Below are 19,197 nucleotides of genomic sequence, written 5' to 3' on the forward strand. Positions count from 1 at the left end.
ATTTGAATGGTTGAAATGCACTAAATGTACTATATTCATACTGAAACATTCTCCATGCATTTTATTTATTTATTTTTTGAGCACCTTATTATTTATATTTTCCGTTTATTTATTTTTTATTATTTATCATTTTGTCTTTGTGTAAAAGTGGTAGTCAGAGGAACTTATGGTTTTATCAGGGCGGTATTTAGTGATTCCGCTCAGTTTTTGGCCGTTGAGTATACTTCCCCGAGTGCCGATGGCTTCGTTTCGTTAGACTTCACCAATATGGCGCGCCCGAGCGTTCGGAATCAGTCCGTTTTTACTTTCTCCCGAGAGACAAACGTGTTGTAAACCTGGCGAGCCCGGTGTTGGGCTGGAAATCGGCAGGGAGTGGAGTTAGGAGTTGGTGTTGAGCGTTTAGGTAAGAACGGGCGTCCGTGGGGGATAGCGGAGGTAACATTTGAAAATTGAAGCACGAAGCTAAGGATTGTTACACTTATGTTGTAGGTGGCATTTTGAATTGAAACGGAAACGCAGTGGTTTCCTACTTAAAAAGACTCGAGGTAAGAGGAAGCTCCACGAGGTGGTTCTTTGGGTTTAGGGCATTGGTAGACGAATTCAGCGTGCATTTACAGTCAGAACTTTTGTTTACAGGTATCACAACCTCGTGGTTTGGTTGTGAGTATATTTTTTCATCACAGTCACTTTTGAGGTGAAATGGTGGTGGTTTCTAGATTTAAAAGGTTTAAAAGTGCATGATGCAGTCATTATTTCTTGTACATGAAATGTAAAGTGATATTTCGTTGTTTTGAGCATTCGTAGGTTTTTGTAACTTGAATCTGATGAGAAAAAACAGGATATTATAATGAAATTGCTGATATGAGATATTCATATTTTCAGGCCCCTGAGGAAGAGTCCATCAAGGACTCGAAATGCATCGGGCTACATCAACTATACGTTGTCAAGAAAGTTTCTGTTGATACAGTGAAATTATGAAATGTTTTGTTTTTTGAATATATGTTTGAAGTTATTGAAAATGAACTGATGATTAAATATCATACTTTCAAAGAAGAATGGTGAATTTGGTTATGTGATAAATTTATATTTGAAAGAAGTGAAATGAAAATTAAAATGATGATATTTCTAGTGTGATTCACTAGCAGCAACAGTGCGCAGGGGTTGAGAGGATCATCCACTCAAGTTAGGTTGGCATTTGTAAATCTGCACATAGATGAGGGTGTAAACTTCTGGGTGCACATTTATGTATCTCCATTTTGACTCGGATGCAAGTTTATGAAATAACCATTATCTAACACTCGCAAATCTCAGTAAAGTTGAACAGGATTGCTCTTGTCTCAGCAAAGGGTAATTTTTCATAACATAGAAGTACAAGTGTCAAACGTCTGATTTGACAGCCTGTGCAGTCTGGACATGTGCAACCTATCTTAGAGAAATCCCATCGCCCTTCCCACCGTTACATATGCAGCACAGGATAGGGTGGTATATTCATTTAAGAGCTAATTACTAAAATACTCTGCTATGTGAAATGGTTAGAAGCACAGCACTATGTCTACATACATTCTCTTGATAAATGATTAATACATGAGTAGTAGATCATGAAAAATAGCAAGTTTGCTCAACTGATCAATTCAGTAAATCTATTATTTAAATCCTTTCTCATCTCTGTAGCTAGATTTTATCAGAAAGCTCTTTAATGGAAGGATGAGGCCCAAGTTCTCTTCTTGGTGTTATTGGACTTCAATGTGGCCTTTTACACAGAATAACAATATACTAATGGAGTGACTTTTCAGTAAGCTACTCCTCCGAGCGCCATTATTGGGTCACTTTATGATAGCATCAATCGGGAATGCACAATGTAGGTCAATAATGGGACCATTTATTCAGCATAGCTGTATGATGAATATACATTCCGTGAATCTAAAGGGAATTCACCTTCATAGTTATTGATTGTCCAGAAAATCGGACATTGACCAGGCTCTACTAGACATACTTTAGGCACGACTGGTAAAGAATCCTATTCTTATTATATTCACATTTTATTAAGAATACAATATATTTATGGTTACACTGCTGCCCTGTTAGTTCTCTATGATCAGACGTTTCTAGCTGGTTAGACATGCATGCTGGTAACAATGAAGTAACCTTTTTCAATAAGGATGGAAGGCTAGTGGCAGTTGGCAGCCATCCTACTCTTTGGATCAATTACTTCTGACTTTGGAGAAGTGAAGAACTTGAAACATTGTGGGTGCCTTTATTTACACTAAGCTTTTATTTAGGGTGGTGTTTAAAAGTTTTTTTTAACTGTCACAAATTGATGGACACCACTCTTCTTTCATTCAGCACAAATAAAGCCTTTTTCTAAGCAATTGCTAGCTGTTCATGCATAGACTGCTGCAGTATGGTGCATGCAGGATCAGAAACATTTCTGATTCATGAATTGCAATTAATAAAGAATGCAGTGGTCCATCTGAGCTGTGGCAATACCAGAAGAATGAATGCAACATAGACTAAACGACCTAGCTTTTATCTATATGCAGGAAACGTTATCATTGTATCTAACTTAATATTCCATTATCTTTGTTCCTACATACTTTATTGCAAGTGCAAATCAAAAGCTTATGTAGGTTCATGCCCCTTTTAAACAGGATCAAAATATGCCTTATGCATTCCCTTCCCTTGGATCTAGCAACACTTTCTGTGTTTTTAAGCAGAATTTGAAGGAAAGGTTTTTCAGAAATTCAGGTGCAGTTGAGCATGTTTTATAAATACAATCAATAGTAGTTGTAGTATTGGGACCACAATCTAATACCAATGCAAACTAGTGTTGTTTGTTTAGATATGTTTCTCATTGCATTGATATACATGGTGTAGCTTGCTGTAGAGACAAATAAATAGATTTAAGTCAAGAGGAGCTCGTTATTTGAGATAAGTTGTAGACCAGGTGCTAGACTGAATTAGTAGCAACAAGAACATGCCTGAATTACATTTTGGGCACACTGTATCTTTCTGATATATCCTAACTTCAGATTCCTCACACTTCGGCTATCCTTAGGAGCCAGGGTTGATCTGTAGAATTTTACAGCATTGCTACTGCATGCCAATAGGTGGTGCCATCTGGCTCTGCGGTCTACTGCCCTTGAAGCTACGGAGCTTAGATGTATCTAAGCTCCACCCTGCTCGCTGAAGTCAGTTACTTTTTTCCATGTCCTTCAGTTTGGATCTGTAGTTGTGGTCTTAACTTTAAATCTTCTGATGACTTCCAGATTTCGTCTACATTGTATCAGGAAGGTGTCTCCCCCAATTATGACCATATTCAAGAAATGCTAAGACTGCGGGAAGCAGTTTTTGGTCACAGACCCACATGCCATGTGTCTCTAGTGCTGGGCCTCCAGTCACAACTTGAAATTGTGCTATTAGTGTGCCTTTATGCACCTGAAGCCAATCTGGAAACAGGAGACAAAACTTTACATTGCCAAACAGAAGAGTAGGTTGTGGTTGGAAGCCCAGCTACCATTCATAAGCATGAGGCCACTCACAATCTCTTTCAAGAGGCAATGCGAAGTGCTGTTCCCTCTCAAAGTTTTCCAGTAAGCTGAAATTGAAAATTAGCCAAAAGAGCACGAAAGCTAAGTGAGGCTCAACCCAAGTGAGAAGGCACAAGGACATTAATCGAAAGATCATACCCCACAAATGTCTTTGGATTCTGATTTTGGCATGCAACTGGTCCCAAACTCCAAATTCCCCGGGCAATCATTAATCAATATAAACAGCAGCCTTCAAGAAGATCATGTGGCGACTCTTTCAGATACTCCCAGCTCCCTTTGGTGTGAATTCAGGCCTCAGTTGACCTGGGTATATCAAGTCCTTTCTGTGCCAGTGCAGATTCTGACTCTACTGGATCCAACTCCCATGCCTCGTATCTGAACCTGAACCAGTGTCAGCCCTCAACAGGCTTAGGGTGCAATATGAGATTACGAAACTCAGCCAGTCATTACTCATCAGACTTTATTCCTTGACCTCAATCTTGATTCCAGTACTATCAGTGGCTAAAGGCCTTACTCAGTTTTGACTCTAATGAAGGTCAGGTTATGGAAATATTTCCCATGACACTGATAAAAATGAGGAAGCAGACAACTTGCTTCCCAAGTCAGCACCATCACTAACACACATGAAGGAAGAAAGGGGTACACTTGATTCATTAATGATGGTTGTGGATGGCAGTATAAAAATTGAGAACCTACACATGATATCTCTTATACTGGCTCTCATTTCTGTTGCATCAGGTCTTCATAGATTTGTGGTGTACCAGTTTTGTGGAACCTAAATTGAAGAATAAAACTAGTGGAGGAAAGTGGGACTAAATTAAATTCAGATACATGCCTAATTTACTATTTTGATCACATCTTATTCAAGATACCAACTTGAATGTATTGAACAGATGCATAAATAATTTGGCTTGCTCTTTTATTTAGAAATCAACGAGTACAAACCTCCCTCTTGAACATGAAGATCGAATGTTAACATTAACACTCTGCTCTCCGGTGCATATGTTATTATGAACATGAAAATAAAATACCTTAAGCTAGAACATAGAAAGAATTGAAAGTCGTTCATCATTCCAAAATGTTTTGATATGTTACAAGTGACTTCAAGAACTTCCAAGTGTCTCTACAAATTGACTGACTTGATGTCCATTGGAAACATAGCTTTGAGTCCCAGCCCCCTCCATTCTACTCTTCTACTAGTTTTGATTGGCAAATAGGTTTGTCATTATAGATGTGATATATCATGAATGAAATCCAGTGGCGTAATGCAAAACGATGGGGCACTTCTGCAGAATGTGATGAGCAGCCCCTAAGTATCGCTATCTCAAAGATATCAATTGGCTTTGGACAAAATGGTGGACCCCTCAAGGGTTTGGGGTCCCACGAAGGGCTGCAGGCCCCCTGCGCTACAGGGGCTGCAGGGGCTTGCATTACACCACTGATAAAGTTCTGATACCTTACAGAGATAGAAGTGTTCTGACAGTAGCTTAGGTACGGTAGCACAGTACAACTTGGAATACTTTCTCTGCATGCCTTCATTGATATATAGATTTTTCTACATTTCAAATAGAACCATCAGCATTACATCTTTTTAGGATCATTTTTCTTTTGCTTCTTTTTAAAAAAAATAGAGGGTTGTGGGGTGAATATAACAATTGCTTACCAAATATTTCTGTGCTTTTTTTACAGATAGTCCAACAGGAGAAAGACGCCCAACTCTCTTAACACCACCGCGTTCCAGCAGGGAAAGAACGGTGCTGAGGAAGCAAGTGCTCCTTTTGGAGTGCATAGCGGAAGGATTGTGAGTTACAGAGATTTTTGTGCTCATTGTTAAAAACCTGACACTCTAAATGGAATTGAGAAACCTCTAGCTACAGGCTGCTGGGGCCAGTCTCCCAGTTAAAAGCAATAAAGTACAACTCTAAATTTACAGGTTGACATACCCAAAATCTCGTCCAGTATTTTTCAAGAAATTAGCATGAAACTTATTTGGTGGGCTGGAAAGGGTAAAACTGAAGCGATATATGGACTGTTAATTCGTGGAGTTCTTTGGATTCGTGTTTGAAAACTTTCCACAGACCCAAAATTTGAGAAATATTCAAGTCTGATTGGTTGGAGATTTTTGGCTGGGTTTCCGGACATTAAGCACTTTGAAAATGAAATGAGCCATAACGGTGTATTTTCTTGCCCCTTGGCTTAAGTGTTGGGCGCCAAAGGAACCCTTTGGGAATCCTATTAAAATGGTATTACAAACATGTGACTGCCACCTTTAAACAGCAGCATGAAACAATGTAGGTATATTCTTTGCGATGGGTGCAGGTGATACAGTCTGAACAATGCCACAATTTACCTTCCCCGTACAAACAATTGTGTTCCATTTTATATCCTATGGCCCTGGTTGCAAGTGCACTGGGGTTGAATTATAGCACCCAGTGGAATCCGATACCCTGGATTTAGGAATGAATTTAGTGCATTGATTACACCCAAGTCCAAGTGGAAGTTTAGCCTTTCATATTGGGGCAGAACACATAATATAATTTATCGGTATTGTGAAGTACATTTCTATGGCACTGTAGTGAGCATTTTGACATGAGCTGCTTAATTCTAAAAAAAAAAAGGTTATACTGTAAAAGGAGCTGTCTTCTGCTAGAGACAGACTTTTAGTTAGTAAATGCCTGCAGCAAACACAACGTGCAGCTGGCTCATTAGAGTCTTCTTTGTGCTCGCACGAGATCAATTTGTGCAGCGTTTCATCTTTTTGATATTTTCTTTGGTTATCGTTCGTGTAATTCAGCAGTGTATTTTCTTATGTTTATAGGCCGACCCCAGAGATCCTCTGGAGTAAAGAAGCTGGAGAATTGCCCAACAAAAGGACATTCTACGAAAATTTTGGCAAAACGCTCAAAATAATTGATGCCTCGCAGGCAGACGCAGGAAATTACAAGTGCACAGCAAAGAATTCCCTGGGATCCACACATCACATTTTTACTGTCGTTGTTAAAGGTACAATTTGTTTTAATTGGCTTGTTTTAAACATTTAATGGTAGATTATCATGAGGTCACATAACCCAGTTCTTACACAAGGCTAAAATACATTGTTTTCTTATTCGGATCTTCACTTTGCCCTAAAACGTTAGTGTTACTCCAAATGTGTACGCATGTTTATCTCCTGTTAAACTGTGATGTCGCTTGTTTGTCTGCTACTGCAGTGTCCATTGCAACCTGGACTTTATTTAACTTTGTGACTGCTGTCCAAAGCAATCCCATTGCAAATTATGAATTTGTAGCTCACAAAAACTCCTACCTAATAAATATTAATTAGGAAGAAGCTTTCTGTGACCCTCAAAAAAGCCTAAAAATGCAAGGGCTAGAAGGAACAGCAGACCACTATTCCCGTGTTTGCATTCTTTAAAGAAAAATATATTTTTTAATGCAGCATGTGTCCCTTAAAGGGACATGTGCTGTTTGAAAATAAAAAGCTTTCATTCAGGTAAGACATCGGGAGGAGCATCTAGTGGCTCCTGGAAAACACTGTTCCACCCAAGGCTGCCCACAATGATCCCCAAAGGCGAAAGTGCCCCTCCCGGAACTGTTTACCCTTTGTAAATTTATGACCACACAACTCGGGGGTCAGCAACAGATCAATGGTTTGCGGCCATGAAGCACTGATACATTCCTTTCCATTCACGAAGAGGAGGGGAACACATCTTTCGTGCCTTCTATTTGCATTTTGCAAGTGGCTGCAAAAGCTACTTGGTGCTTCGGAAACACTTTCCCCACTTTCCAAAGTACAATTTCAAACTACTCTATTGCCGTCACTAAGCCTTGTCTGATGCAAAATGATAGCTTTGTGACCACAAGAGTTTTGAATTTCTCTATCCTGAGCTAGTGTCTACTTGCATCACATAAGAGTATATATAATACATCTTAGGCCTGTCTCCCTCTGATGTCACTGTACAGTCTCTTTTTACTACCCATCTTCTTGCAGTAGCTACCCTCTTTCCCTCATCTGGCTAAACTCAATCCCCAGCACTATGAAACCTCCTTTTCATCTAGCCTCTCCTCTACCAGCAACCCTTACTACATCTCACACAACCTGACCCAAATGCTTCATGAAATACAGCACCTGTGCACTGCAATGGGCTTTTTGTGGTTGTTGTATAGAATCTTTTCATTCTGGGTATTAAATAGGGGAGGTGAAGAACCGGGTTTTAGAACCCAGCGGCGCCAGGGGAAACGCCCGATGTCTTCGAGTTCACCTGTCTTGGCATACAGAGACACGGGATACTTCTCGGTGACGTCAAAGATCAAATTTATTGGTTGCAACCAGGAACAGAACTTCTACGAAGTACGACACGGGTAGTTCGTCAGAATCTGCTTCAATTTCGTATTGCGAGACATCGTCTTTTATGCTAAAAATCACATTCCTACCAAATACCCATTATTTACAAACTATCCAATCATAGGTGACATTGCAAAAGGTATCGCATAACGACAAGCCCACTTTTCAGTTGTCCAGTCCACCATCAATTACACGGGAAAGCCCAACATTCTTGCACGGACAGGCCGGACGAACCCATAATAAAAGACCACAACCCAAATCATAAACAGGCCATAAAAGAAGGAACAGAAACAGATGAAAAGCAAGATAGAAGGGTGTGTGCATGTACCATAAACTCAGCAATGTCCTGCTCTTTGATCTCTATCTTGACCAGCTGCCGGACAAGGAACTGGCTCAGCAAGTTAGCTTCAGGCAACGGAGTCAGTTCGCTCAGGTCATCTAAGAGTCAGCTAAAGGTGCACGTGTCCTAGAGACTCGTTCGGCCGTAGTCATCAGCCTATGTGAGGGCAACCACAAAATGGCTGCCGTACACAAAATGGAACCCAAAGGTTCAGAACGAAATCCCTAAATACATAGTGAATCCATCAATCGAACATGACGAAAACACTCGTACTTGCCGCACTCGTCATTTGCGGTTCGCTACTACCAAAATCGTAACGATACCATGACCTTCACAAAACGGGTTCAGAATCACAGAACCTCAGAGGCAGGGTGTTGTCTGGAGATCTAAGGGATAAACTGATAATCCAGAAGCAGTTGTACCAAGTCGTTCTATGTCATTGGCACACAACTGTTCTAGTCAATTTGTTTGCTTTGACCATACATTGTATACTTTATTCAACCAAAGGGAAACAGGACAACTCCTCCCGAACTCTGCAGCAGTTTTTTGAAAGGCAGCCCAGGACTGGAACAGAAGCAAACCAGAGACATGAATTAATCAGACAACACTATCTACAGGCACAATATGAATTCAGTTTCACAACTGTTTGGTTTTGTATAATTTCTGCCTGTTAGGCAAATGTAGTTCAGATGGGAAAAGACCTGACTGGCTGAAAGAAGCTTCAGCTACAGCTGGAGGCTAGCCACCTATTAGTGGCTTGTTAGATTGGTTCGTGGGTTAGCTGAGGGTTCTGTAAATCATCGCACAACCCTACCTATACTTTTTCCTCTGTCATAGAGGCGCCAGGTGCACTCAAAGGCAGACCAAGACCCACTCATACCCGTTGAAAAATCTAATAAGCACACCACACACTGTTTAAACCAATAATAGTCTAGTGCCAGAAGATATTTCGCAATTGTATTTTCTAAACAGGAAGCTTCAGTGAAACTATGGGAGATATGTGCATGATATCTATCTCCATTTTATTTTTCAGGGTTAATTGTTGAATTGTGAAAGTGCTTTGTTCTGGACTATCTAAGTCCTAGACAAGACTAGAACATGTAATTTGATTTCTGCTTCAATACAGATGGGCAGCAGCCACCTGATAATCTCACAGTAGACTGGGCTGTGAGTAAACAACCGACTGTTGTCCTCCAGTGGAGGAGCTAATCTAAATTTGATAGCATTTTTGAGGGTGAAGTGCAGTAAATATGTGCATATCTTTCCTGTGAGGTTGGTGCAAAGGTATTCTATATCTTAGCCTAGTACAATTCATCTCAATATTTTTTTTTCCATATACACTGCAAATCTCTTGGACCTCTAATCATGAAATGATATGATATGACCGGGATGCCTAAAGTGCAGCAAATGCCCATAGGCGTCTAGTCGCCATAGTCTTGCCAGGCCACTCTGCAGGAACAGAAAGAAGGAAAAAAAGATTCCCAGTTCTCCTATGCCTTGTTAAGTAAAAATACATGTTTTCAGCACCTTTCTAAAAGGGAGATGTAGCTTTATTCACTAAAGATACAGGGGCAGCCTGTTCCAGAGTTTAACTGAGAAGGCTACTGACACTGGGAACATTTATCTGATTTTGCGCTGCACTGTAGAGATTTCTAGCTGATAAATAACATTGGAACATGGCTTTCATATATGCTGGGCTTGCTGAGTAAAGGACTTTATGAACAATGTGGAGAGCCCTGAGTGCAATTCGCTTCTCTACCGAAAGTCAGTGCAGGTCACTTACGTCACACATAATACAATGATAATGCTTTCGTACCATCATAACGTTATAAACAATATATCTTTGACAACAAGCTAGCAGCCAAACCAAATTAGGTGGAGATTAGATTGCCTCGAGAAATGCTGCTAAATTGGAGGTGCAGTTGTATATGTTGAAGGAGTAGCAGCCAGCAGGAAATGTTACATCCTTCAATGTCAAATCTGAGGAATCAGCTGTGTCTCTCAGTCCTAACTACAGGTCGGTGAGCTAGAACAGCAAGGCTGTATCCAATGACATTGGATGAGTTGTTCAATATAACATAAGCACAACATGTTTAGAAATACAACCAGATAATGAAGTCAAAAAATAAAGGCCTAAAACAAACGTCTGCATTGAAGTTAACTTAAAAAGGTACAAATGTAGTTAGACAAAAGATTGCAATGGAATAATTAAAAAAAATCCCAAAAATGTAAATGCAGCTTCAAGAGTTGAATGTTCAAAAAAAGGTTTTGAAATGATCTAGAAACAGTATATGCTCTAAGTGTCATTTTTTAGGTTTCAAGGTTTAGTTTTTACTACCAACCTGCAATTACTTTTATTTTTAATTACATTTCAATGGGTTGTACCAACATATATTGACATTGAGGCAGTACCAACTCCAATGTGTGGGTGGCTCGAGGTCATGGTGATCCAAGTTGTCATGCAATACTGCTAGCCCTGCTGGTCAAACTGCATGCATTCCACGTCACTCATGGTTTGAACCCAAATGGAGGCCATACCATCATGATCAGGAACTCCAGCTTGAAGATGTCAAAGCTATTGCTTGGATTTGTCATGGTGACTATCTTATGGGAAATCTCTGACTAGGCAAAGAAGGCTTTTTACTCCCACATGTCTATGTTGAGTCGAGTGATCGAACTGACAAATTCCTGTTCGATCTAACTTGAATGGATGAACATATTCTTCTAATGCACCCCTTGAAGATAGTAGAAATCATTTTGAAAACATACATGGAGAGTCCTTTTCCTTCTGTTGTTCCAAGCAAAGCCTGCAGTAAAGTGAGGCCAGGGGGCCAAAACTTGGGTTGTAAAGAAAAAAGGCATACCTTTATTGAATGGTAAAAACCATGTGCAAAATGTTCCTATTCCAACAATCCTACTTTTACTTCATTTAATTCTCATTTCATTTATTGTTACTTCGGATACTTAGAAATCCATCAACACTGCACACATAAAAAACAGATTTACATACTGAGATGAAATACAACCTTTCGAACAGAGTATGTTGAAATTAGTAAAACAACATTAAAATACTGCCTGGACAGGCCATCATGTAACAAAAATAAGGAACATTGATATTAATTGTGCAAACATTAGTGCAAAGGGTGCAGAGCATTCAAAGACTTAAGCAAATTAATTCTTATAGATCAAGATACTTGAAGAAATGTAGATACAGCATCTACGACAAAAGGAGTAGCATCTGTGTTACATATCCTCAGTGCTTTCCAAAAGTGCCTAACTTCCAGACTTTGACAAAGTGGTTTGATCCGTTTTAGTCTAGGGGGCATATTCACAAAGAAAGTGGCAAAGTATGTCCTTTAGCCAAGAAGGCTAACAACACGGTCCGTCACTTTAGAAACAGAGGGCTTCACCACATTCACAAGAGTATGGTGCAGCCCTGCGTTTCCCCCTGCGTTGGCGCTAAATTTAGTTGCATAGCGCCAATGCAGGCACCCTTGCATTATAGTCAAGAAATTCTCTAACCTTAAAGCCATAGAAAACCCCATCCACCCGTCTCAAGAAATTCGAGAGACCCTCTCAGACTACTTCCACAGCAAGATTGCCACAATTTACAAAAATTTCAACCCCCAACCTACCACTCTCAGCCTCAACAACCTCAACCGACCAGCAAACTCAAGTCAAATGGTCTCCAACTGGTCTCCACATACTACCCAGACCACCACAGCCATCATGTCTTCCATAAACTTTGGGGCACCCAAGGACCCCAGCCCCCACCACCACTTCAACCTCAGCAATGAACACAACCAGCACAAAACTCACTAGCATCCTCAACACCTCTAGCAACACAGCAACCTTTCCAGACAGATGCAAACACACGGAAGTCAGACTCTCCTCAAGAAATTCTCCTCCGACCGACTGATCTACATGCTCGCCGCTCCAGCCAAAGTTCTTGAAAAAGCCATCAACCAACATCTTACGTTTTCCTGAAACAAACCCACCTACTGGACACCTCACAATTAGGATTCCATGCCGACCACAGCACTGAGACCTTACTGTTTGCTGCCACAGATGACATCATAACTCTGGACTGCAGAGAAACTGTTGCCCTTATCCTCCTTGGCCTCTCTACAGCATTCAACACCGTCTCCCACAACACCCTCATCAACAGGTTCTACAACATTGGCATACAGCATAATGCCCTCAAGTGGACCACCTCCTTCCTTACAGGACGCAGTCAGAGAATCCGGCTGCCTCCCTTCACCTCCGCACCCAAGGGTATCATCAGCGACGTACCCCAAGGATCATCACTCAGCCCCACCCTATTCAACACCTACATGACTCCCCTTGCAGAAGTCATCAGATCCCACAGCCTCAATATAATCTCCTACGCAGACGACACTCAACTCATCCTCTCACTTCTTGATGACCCCACCAACGCCAAAACCGACTTCTCCAGTGCCATGACCAGCGTAGCCAACTGGATGAGAAACTGCCTCCGACTGAACTTCAAGACATAAGTACTGATCTGCAAGAGCAACACCTCTGCCCGGGACCACAGCTGGTGGCCAGCTAAAGTTGGACCAACCCCCACACCTACAGATCATGCATGCATCGTAGGGATACTCCTCAACAGCCAACTGACGACAAAATAACAAGTCAATGCATTCGCCTCCTTCTCCTGATTCCACACTCTACTATGTTCCCCAGAATCTTCAGATGGGTCCCAATCAACACCAGAAAGTCAGTCCGTTGCCAGTCGCCTCGACTATGGCAACACCCTTCATTCCGGCATCTCCACCCAGCCCCTCAGATAACTTCAGACCATACAGAACACGACAGACAAACCCATCTTGGACCTTCCCAAACAATCCCACATCACCCCCAACTCCACTGGCTCCCCATGCAGAAGAAATGTCAGTTCAAGATCCTCACACATGCCTGCAATGCCCTCCACAATCAAGGACCATTCTACATCAACCATTGACTGAATTTCCATCAACCCTCCTGCATTCCTCCTTATTCGCCCACTCCCCACATTTTTTGCAGCAGAATGTATGACGTTACTTCGCCAGCAAATACCACACAGTAGGTTAGAACGCGTCGTTGCAACAACCGCGTTGTTACCACGTGTGGCTTTACATCGCAATTCATTTTTACGACTTGCACTAGATAGCGCGCTGGATTTAGGAATAGTATAAATTACTATTCCTACTCCAGGGAATGTGTTGTACTTAAAATCCAACGCATTCACTGGTGTTGAACACCACCTAGCGCAAGTCGTAGAAATGACTTGCGATGTAAAGCCATGTGTGGTAACAACGCAGTCATTGTAACGACCGCATTGTTACCTACCTGTGTGGTAATAACAGCGTTGTAAATGCTATTTCCCATTGCAGCCGTAGTGGGGGCCGTTCCTTCTCCTACATTGCCGCCAATACTTGGAACGGCCTGCCCCTACACCTCTGAACAACACCCTACCATTCGAATTTCAGAAAGAGACTCAACACCTGGCTGTTCGACTGAGACACAGCATCCTCAGTGCCCAGATACAACCAGGGGTATTACGCCTACAAATCTGAATGATTGATTGAATGGAATTATTAAGTAACATAACATTTTCTATAATAGACATGCAGAAAAGACTGGCATATTGTCTTAAGACTATTCAAGCTGCTGAAAGGGAGAACTTACCCCAGCCCTAGGACAGTTTTCCCTATACTAATAGTACTGATCTCTAAGGTGTGAGTTAATGATAATTTAAAATGACTCTCGGCCCAGTACCCTTGCAGGGTCAGGATAGGCTAAAAGAGGAGCAAAACTGTGAGGACCCAAAAATAACACAGAACACTTTTGAGAGGGACTGCTCTGAACACTTCAGCCCATGCAGAGTGAAAAAAATCCAGAAGTTCAAATAAAAAGCAGAAACGGCGAAAGAAACAAAATTGATGGATTTCTTCACATCAGCGGTTTGAGGAAGCCATCATGTAGGCACTTTCTGCAGGAGTCATTTACATTTCTCATTTCAGCAGTAGAACTTACTGTGAAACAAGGGAAAGAAAGCAGCAGAAGCTCTTCGTGGTAATGCTCACCACTTCTCCTTAGAGAGTGGTGGTACAACTTTAGTATACTAATGTGAAGTGGCAAAAGTCAAACCGTCTGCTGCATTAAGGTAAATGTGTTAATCTACAGCGCTAAACACTTATAGTTGTGGACATTAACAGCTGCTTCCAATTCAGAGTCCAATCAGATGAGTTTTTATTGCTATTGCTGTTACTGGTATGAGTATGTATAAATGTTGGTTTACCTGCTACATAGGGAAGTAGACATGTTTGCGATGAATACCTCATCCTGCATCCTGTTTGGCCAAACTCATCTGACAGTAGATCTCATCATGGCAATGAAAGGCCATAGTTGTAAATAAATTGGGTAATAAACCTATACATTTGTCTTAAATTAATGAAAAATATTCCTCATCCTCATGGAAAATCAAGAATTATACCCTCCTTAATTGACTCTACTGTACTCTAGACTGTGTTTCACATAGTGGGCTACTCCATTTTCACACAGAATAAATTATGAAATGTATAGCATAACATCCACAAACATTTGCTTCATTGTATTTCTAAATGCTGTTCTTGTGTGGTTTGAATATATTCTCATAATATATATTTCGATTGTTTTCCATTTCTAATGTATAGCGGCACCGTATTGGTTAACAGCACCACGAAATCTTGTACTGTCACCTGGCGATACTGGGACACTTATATGTAGAGCTGATGGAATCCCAAAACCTACAATTACCTGGTCCACAAATGGAGTCCCAATAAAATGTAAGTTAGAATAATGACAAGAGACCTGCTAAGGAAAAAACCCTGTCATAGAAATGAAGAATATCTGTCAATCCTTTTGCAACATAAAAATGAAAAACATGAAAAAGATAAAGGCACTGATTACGTTTGCGACATTAATGGGCAAGATAGGAGTTTAATCAGTATATGAACATGTTTTCCGCTCCTCATTATAATAGTCACCCTCTAATGTTACGGGAAGATGTAGCGTTAATATGAGATGTCCTCTCAATAGTAACAAATATCTCACCTATTTAAAAAATATGTCTTAGCATACTTTCATCTCCAGACTCCAGAATTGCTACTAGAAACAATGATGTCTGCTGTTTTTCCCCATATTATCAGACCCAGACTTATCTGCATTGGAAATGGTTTTGATACTTGTATTGTTGGCTCAGATTTTCCTTCAAAAATACATTACATCTGAAGGTAAACCCTCACTGCATTGCCTAATTTATACTATCTGATCACTACACTTCCTGCACTGCATCAACAGTCATAAGATCCTACTGCCTGTGTCAGTAACGGACTAAATAAGTGACCATGTGAAGGAGACCACATTGACTTCATACCTCCACATTTCCCGCTATTCCTGCTGTGGGCGATAGGCCCAGTGACACAAGTGTAGATCCAATTTATGAGGATAATTATGGGAATGCTGGATAGTAGGAAGTTTTGTGGATCGCCACAGAATCTGGAACTTTCCATTAAATAAATTAGAGGAAAATTCTGAGTTTTGTGAAGGTTGGAGTGTAGCTGGCCATTATAGGTGAAATCATCATAGGATCCACCCAAGTCACACCAGTCTAGACTCTCACAAGTGTCTAGTTTTCAGAAATGTCCAGGTTTAGAAGGTTTACTAGGGTTTTGACCAAGCAAAAATACAGCCACTAATCACATCACCAAAATAGATCAATTTCGGTGGTGAAACTTTGATTTCACAACATTGTGCTTTGGGGTCTATCATGTCATGTGTGATAGGCCCAGCCATACAAGTGGGCTCCATTTTTATTGAAGGAAATGGTGGACCACTGGTAATTGGAATTTTGTTAAACCTGCAAATTTAGAACTTTCAGTCACACAATTTTATGGAAAGTGTGTTTGTTTAGTCAAACGTTGAGGTTTGCATGGCATTCTGGATACCAAAACGGAGTGGCATTCATGCAAGTCACACAATTCTCAGAACTGCTGTAGGCCGTTATTGTACTTGCGCTAACCTATTGCCATTGGTGATATAGATGATCTCTGGTTCTGGAGGCCCATATTTAAGAACTTTGACATCCCAGCTTCAGTGATGAGAGTCGGTGCTTATGCTCAGTGGTGCTATCAGATGAGTCTCAAGCACAGAACTGATATACATATATATTTTTATTAGAATTTTGATATACTTAACAGTGCTCAAAATACATCATCGATACGGTTCAGCACAATACAGATAGGCAATAGCATTACAATATATCGTCCCAACCACTTCATTGTACTTGCTACTGAATAGCACAAGGATTAGCATTACCCCACTCCCCAGTATGAGTCGAACCAATATTGACATTATCTGTGGTCACTCAGTTGTTTAGTAAACAGATTTATTTCTGGATGTAATCAAAAAGTTCTGAAATAGTATCTAGATGTCACGTGGCCTAGAAGGCTTGGGCATCAACTCATTATATAGTTCTGTCTGCTCACTACATTACCTGAGTTCTTGCATCCATAGTTCTTAAGTGAGAGCTCTTCCGCGGCCGCAATGTTTAGCAACTAATCTCTTAGCCATTGATAAGGCAAGGGCTCCAAATTTGTGGTCTGTATGGGGAATTCTCTAAACCCATCCCAATAATACGATGAGTGAGGACAGTTGAATCCTAGTTCCAATCATATCCTACAATGAGAGCATGGTCTGAGTCCAGAAATTGTGGATCAACTAACATTGTCACGCAAAGTGAATAAAGTCTGCCTCCCCCTCCCACAACTTTTGTAGTTGGTTGTGTCCCTCAGGTCCCCATTGTGTAATTTTAAGAGTATAGTAGGGACGGTAGAGAAATCAGAAATGTATTAGGTGCAGTCTGCAGCCAGGGAGGATTTTGCACACAACATACACCCACACCTCGGCCGATATCTGTTGGTTCAGGTCTTTTTCCCAGGCAGATCTAGCAGGGCATGAGCTCCTAGGACGGGATTGCTGTATAGCACTGTATATTGATGACATTTGTTTTTTCGGACTTGGCAGCAGCTAAAAGCTCAAGTGGGCTAGATTAATCTGGTTAGTCTAGAAATTCTGGGGTGAGTTTCTTACTAGTTATTTTAAGTCTATCGAGTGGATAATAATCGTATAGCATCGGATGTTGTGTGGCAAATGTATCCATTGCAATAAATTGTTTATCTTTGTAGAGGTATCCCCATTTTATTACACTAAGCTAGCAGAGTTGGGTACATCTTTGGGTTCCATTGTTACACTAAACAATAGAAGGGGCAGATGGGGAATAGAGGAGTGGGAAGGTTGTCTTTTTCCTTTTTTTATCCTATGATTGCATTCTGCACTGTGTTTCTCTCACTCGTGTGGTGATTTATTTTATTCCATTATGTTATGTTCAGAGGTGTTGCATAAGCTGTATCAGTTTCAGCGGCAATTTGGGCCAAGTATTTAGGAGGTTTTAGCCAGTAATAGTGAGCTTGAGCATTACATTAATACATGTCCATATCTGCTATAGCAAATCCTCCTCTATCATATGTCAGTGTTAGGGTGGCCCAGCCTGTTTGTGGTGGTTTGCCCCTCGAAGTGAGGTGTACTATTAATGAGGCGAGAGTTTTATACAAGTGGTTGGCCAGTGTGATGGGTATATTTACAAAGTAGAAGAGGACATCAGCAGTACTACCATTTTTAATAAGCCAATTCGTGTCGCGATAGCGGCAATTTTAGCTAACCAGGAATTTGTTATTCCAGCTTAGAAATGGCTCTTCCATAATTTAGTACTAGGATTTCCTCATTTTCTAGACTAATCTATATGCCCAAATGTTTAATGGGACAGTATGTGTAAATTAGCGTATACTCCAGCTCAAATTTGCCTGTGCAAGGTGTAAGGGGAAGTATAATTGACTTGTCTCAATTTGCTGGAAAGACCTGACCACTATCCTAAGTGGAGGAATTTTCTTAGAAGTAGAGGGAGTCATTTTTGTGGATTCCTTTCATACAAAGTTATATAATCCTTGTATAGCGAGATTAATAGGGGTCTGTTACCAAATCTCAGAGAGTATTAGCTAGATTTTTGGTGAAGGGTAGCTTCAAGGAGTGACAACACTATAACAACAAGCATTGGCATAGCCAGTAGGTCTCGCCTTTGGGTCTTTATAATTGTTTAGCCATGCAACAGTTGATGTTGTTGCACCAAGGATGTTGTGCTGCATAACTAAATACTTATAAGGTCCCACAAGTGAGACCTATTGGCTATGCCAATGCCTGTTAACATTAGTCTTGCCACAGTGGGACTGTTAGAACTGGGGGTCTCTCGTTGGCAAAGATAGGTACCGCTGTCCAAATAGGGACCCTTGCTTCTAGTCAGGGTAAGGAGGAAACCCTCGGAGATAACCCCTGCTCACCTTCTAGGTAGCTTGGCACGAGCAGTCAAGGCTAATCAGAAGGCAATGTGTAAAGTATTTGTACCAACACTCACAGTAACACAGTGAAAACACCACAAACTGACTCCACAACAGTTTTAGAAAAATAAAGGTATTTAATCTAAACTACACAAGACCAAAATGACAAAAATCCAACATACACAGTTCAAGAATATGGGTGCGATAAAGTTCTATAGGTTGCGAGAAAATAATCCACAGTTGCGTGAAAAGTTCACAGTTGCATCACGTTTAGCTCACAGTACCTTTACTTGCAAAAAAGTTCCAAAAGCAGAAGCTGGTGTGGTACAAAACAAGCGATGCGTTGTTCCTGATTCCTTGGGGAGGCGATGCGACAGCCCCGCTGCAGCAGCGGGCGTGTTTCGACGAATCCGGTCTGTATGGGAAGGAAGACCACTTGTATGGGTTCCGGTGCATAGGTTCTGTAGGAAGTTTGTGGCACGATACAACGATCTTGTGGGGGCTGCGACGCCCAGCCCAGCGAGGCCCAGCTTT

General features: G+C 41.0%; 1 protein-coding gene across 16 annotated transcripts in view; it reads left to right on the forward strand.

The window, feature by feature from the left end:
* The window catches only part of NRCAM (neuronal cell adhesion molecule), a 967,670-nt gene that overhangs the window by 707,075 nt on the left and 241,398 nt on the right, over positions 1-19,197 (forward strand). For all 16 annotated transcript variants that reach the window (XM_086919453.1, XM_086919434.1, XM_086919444.1 and 13 more), the window contains 3 exons: positions 5,238-5,349; positions 6,367-6,551; positions 14,929-15,060. In XM_086919453.1, the coding sequence (XP_086775579.1) occupies positions 5,238-5,349; positions 6,367-6,551; positions 14,929-15,060 (429 nt within the window). The remainder of the gene's footprint in view (positions 1-5,237; positions 5,350-6,366; positions 6,552-14,928; positions 15,061-19,197) is intronic.

Source organism: Lissotriton vulgaris, chromosome 1_1 (genome assembly GCF_964263255.1).
Source record: "Lissotriton vulgaris chromosome 1_1, aLisVul1.2, whole genome shotgun sequence".
NCBI lineage: Eukaryota > Metazoa > Chordata > Amphibia > Caudata > Salamandridae > Lissotriton > Lissotriton vulgaris.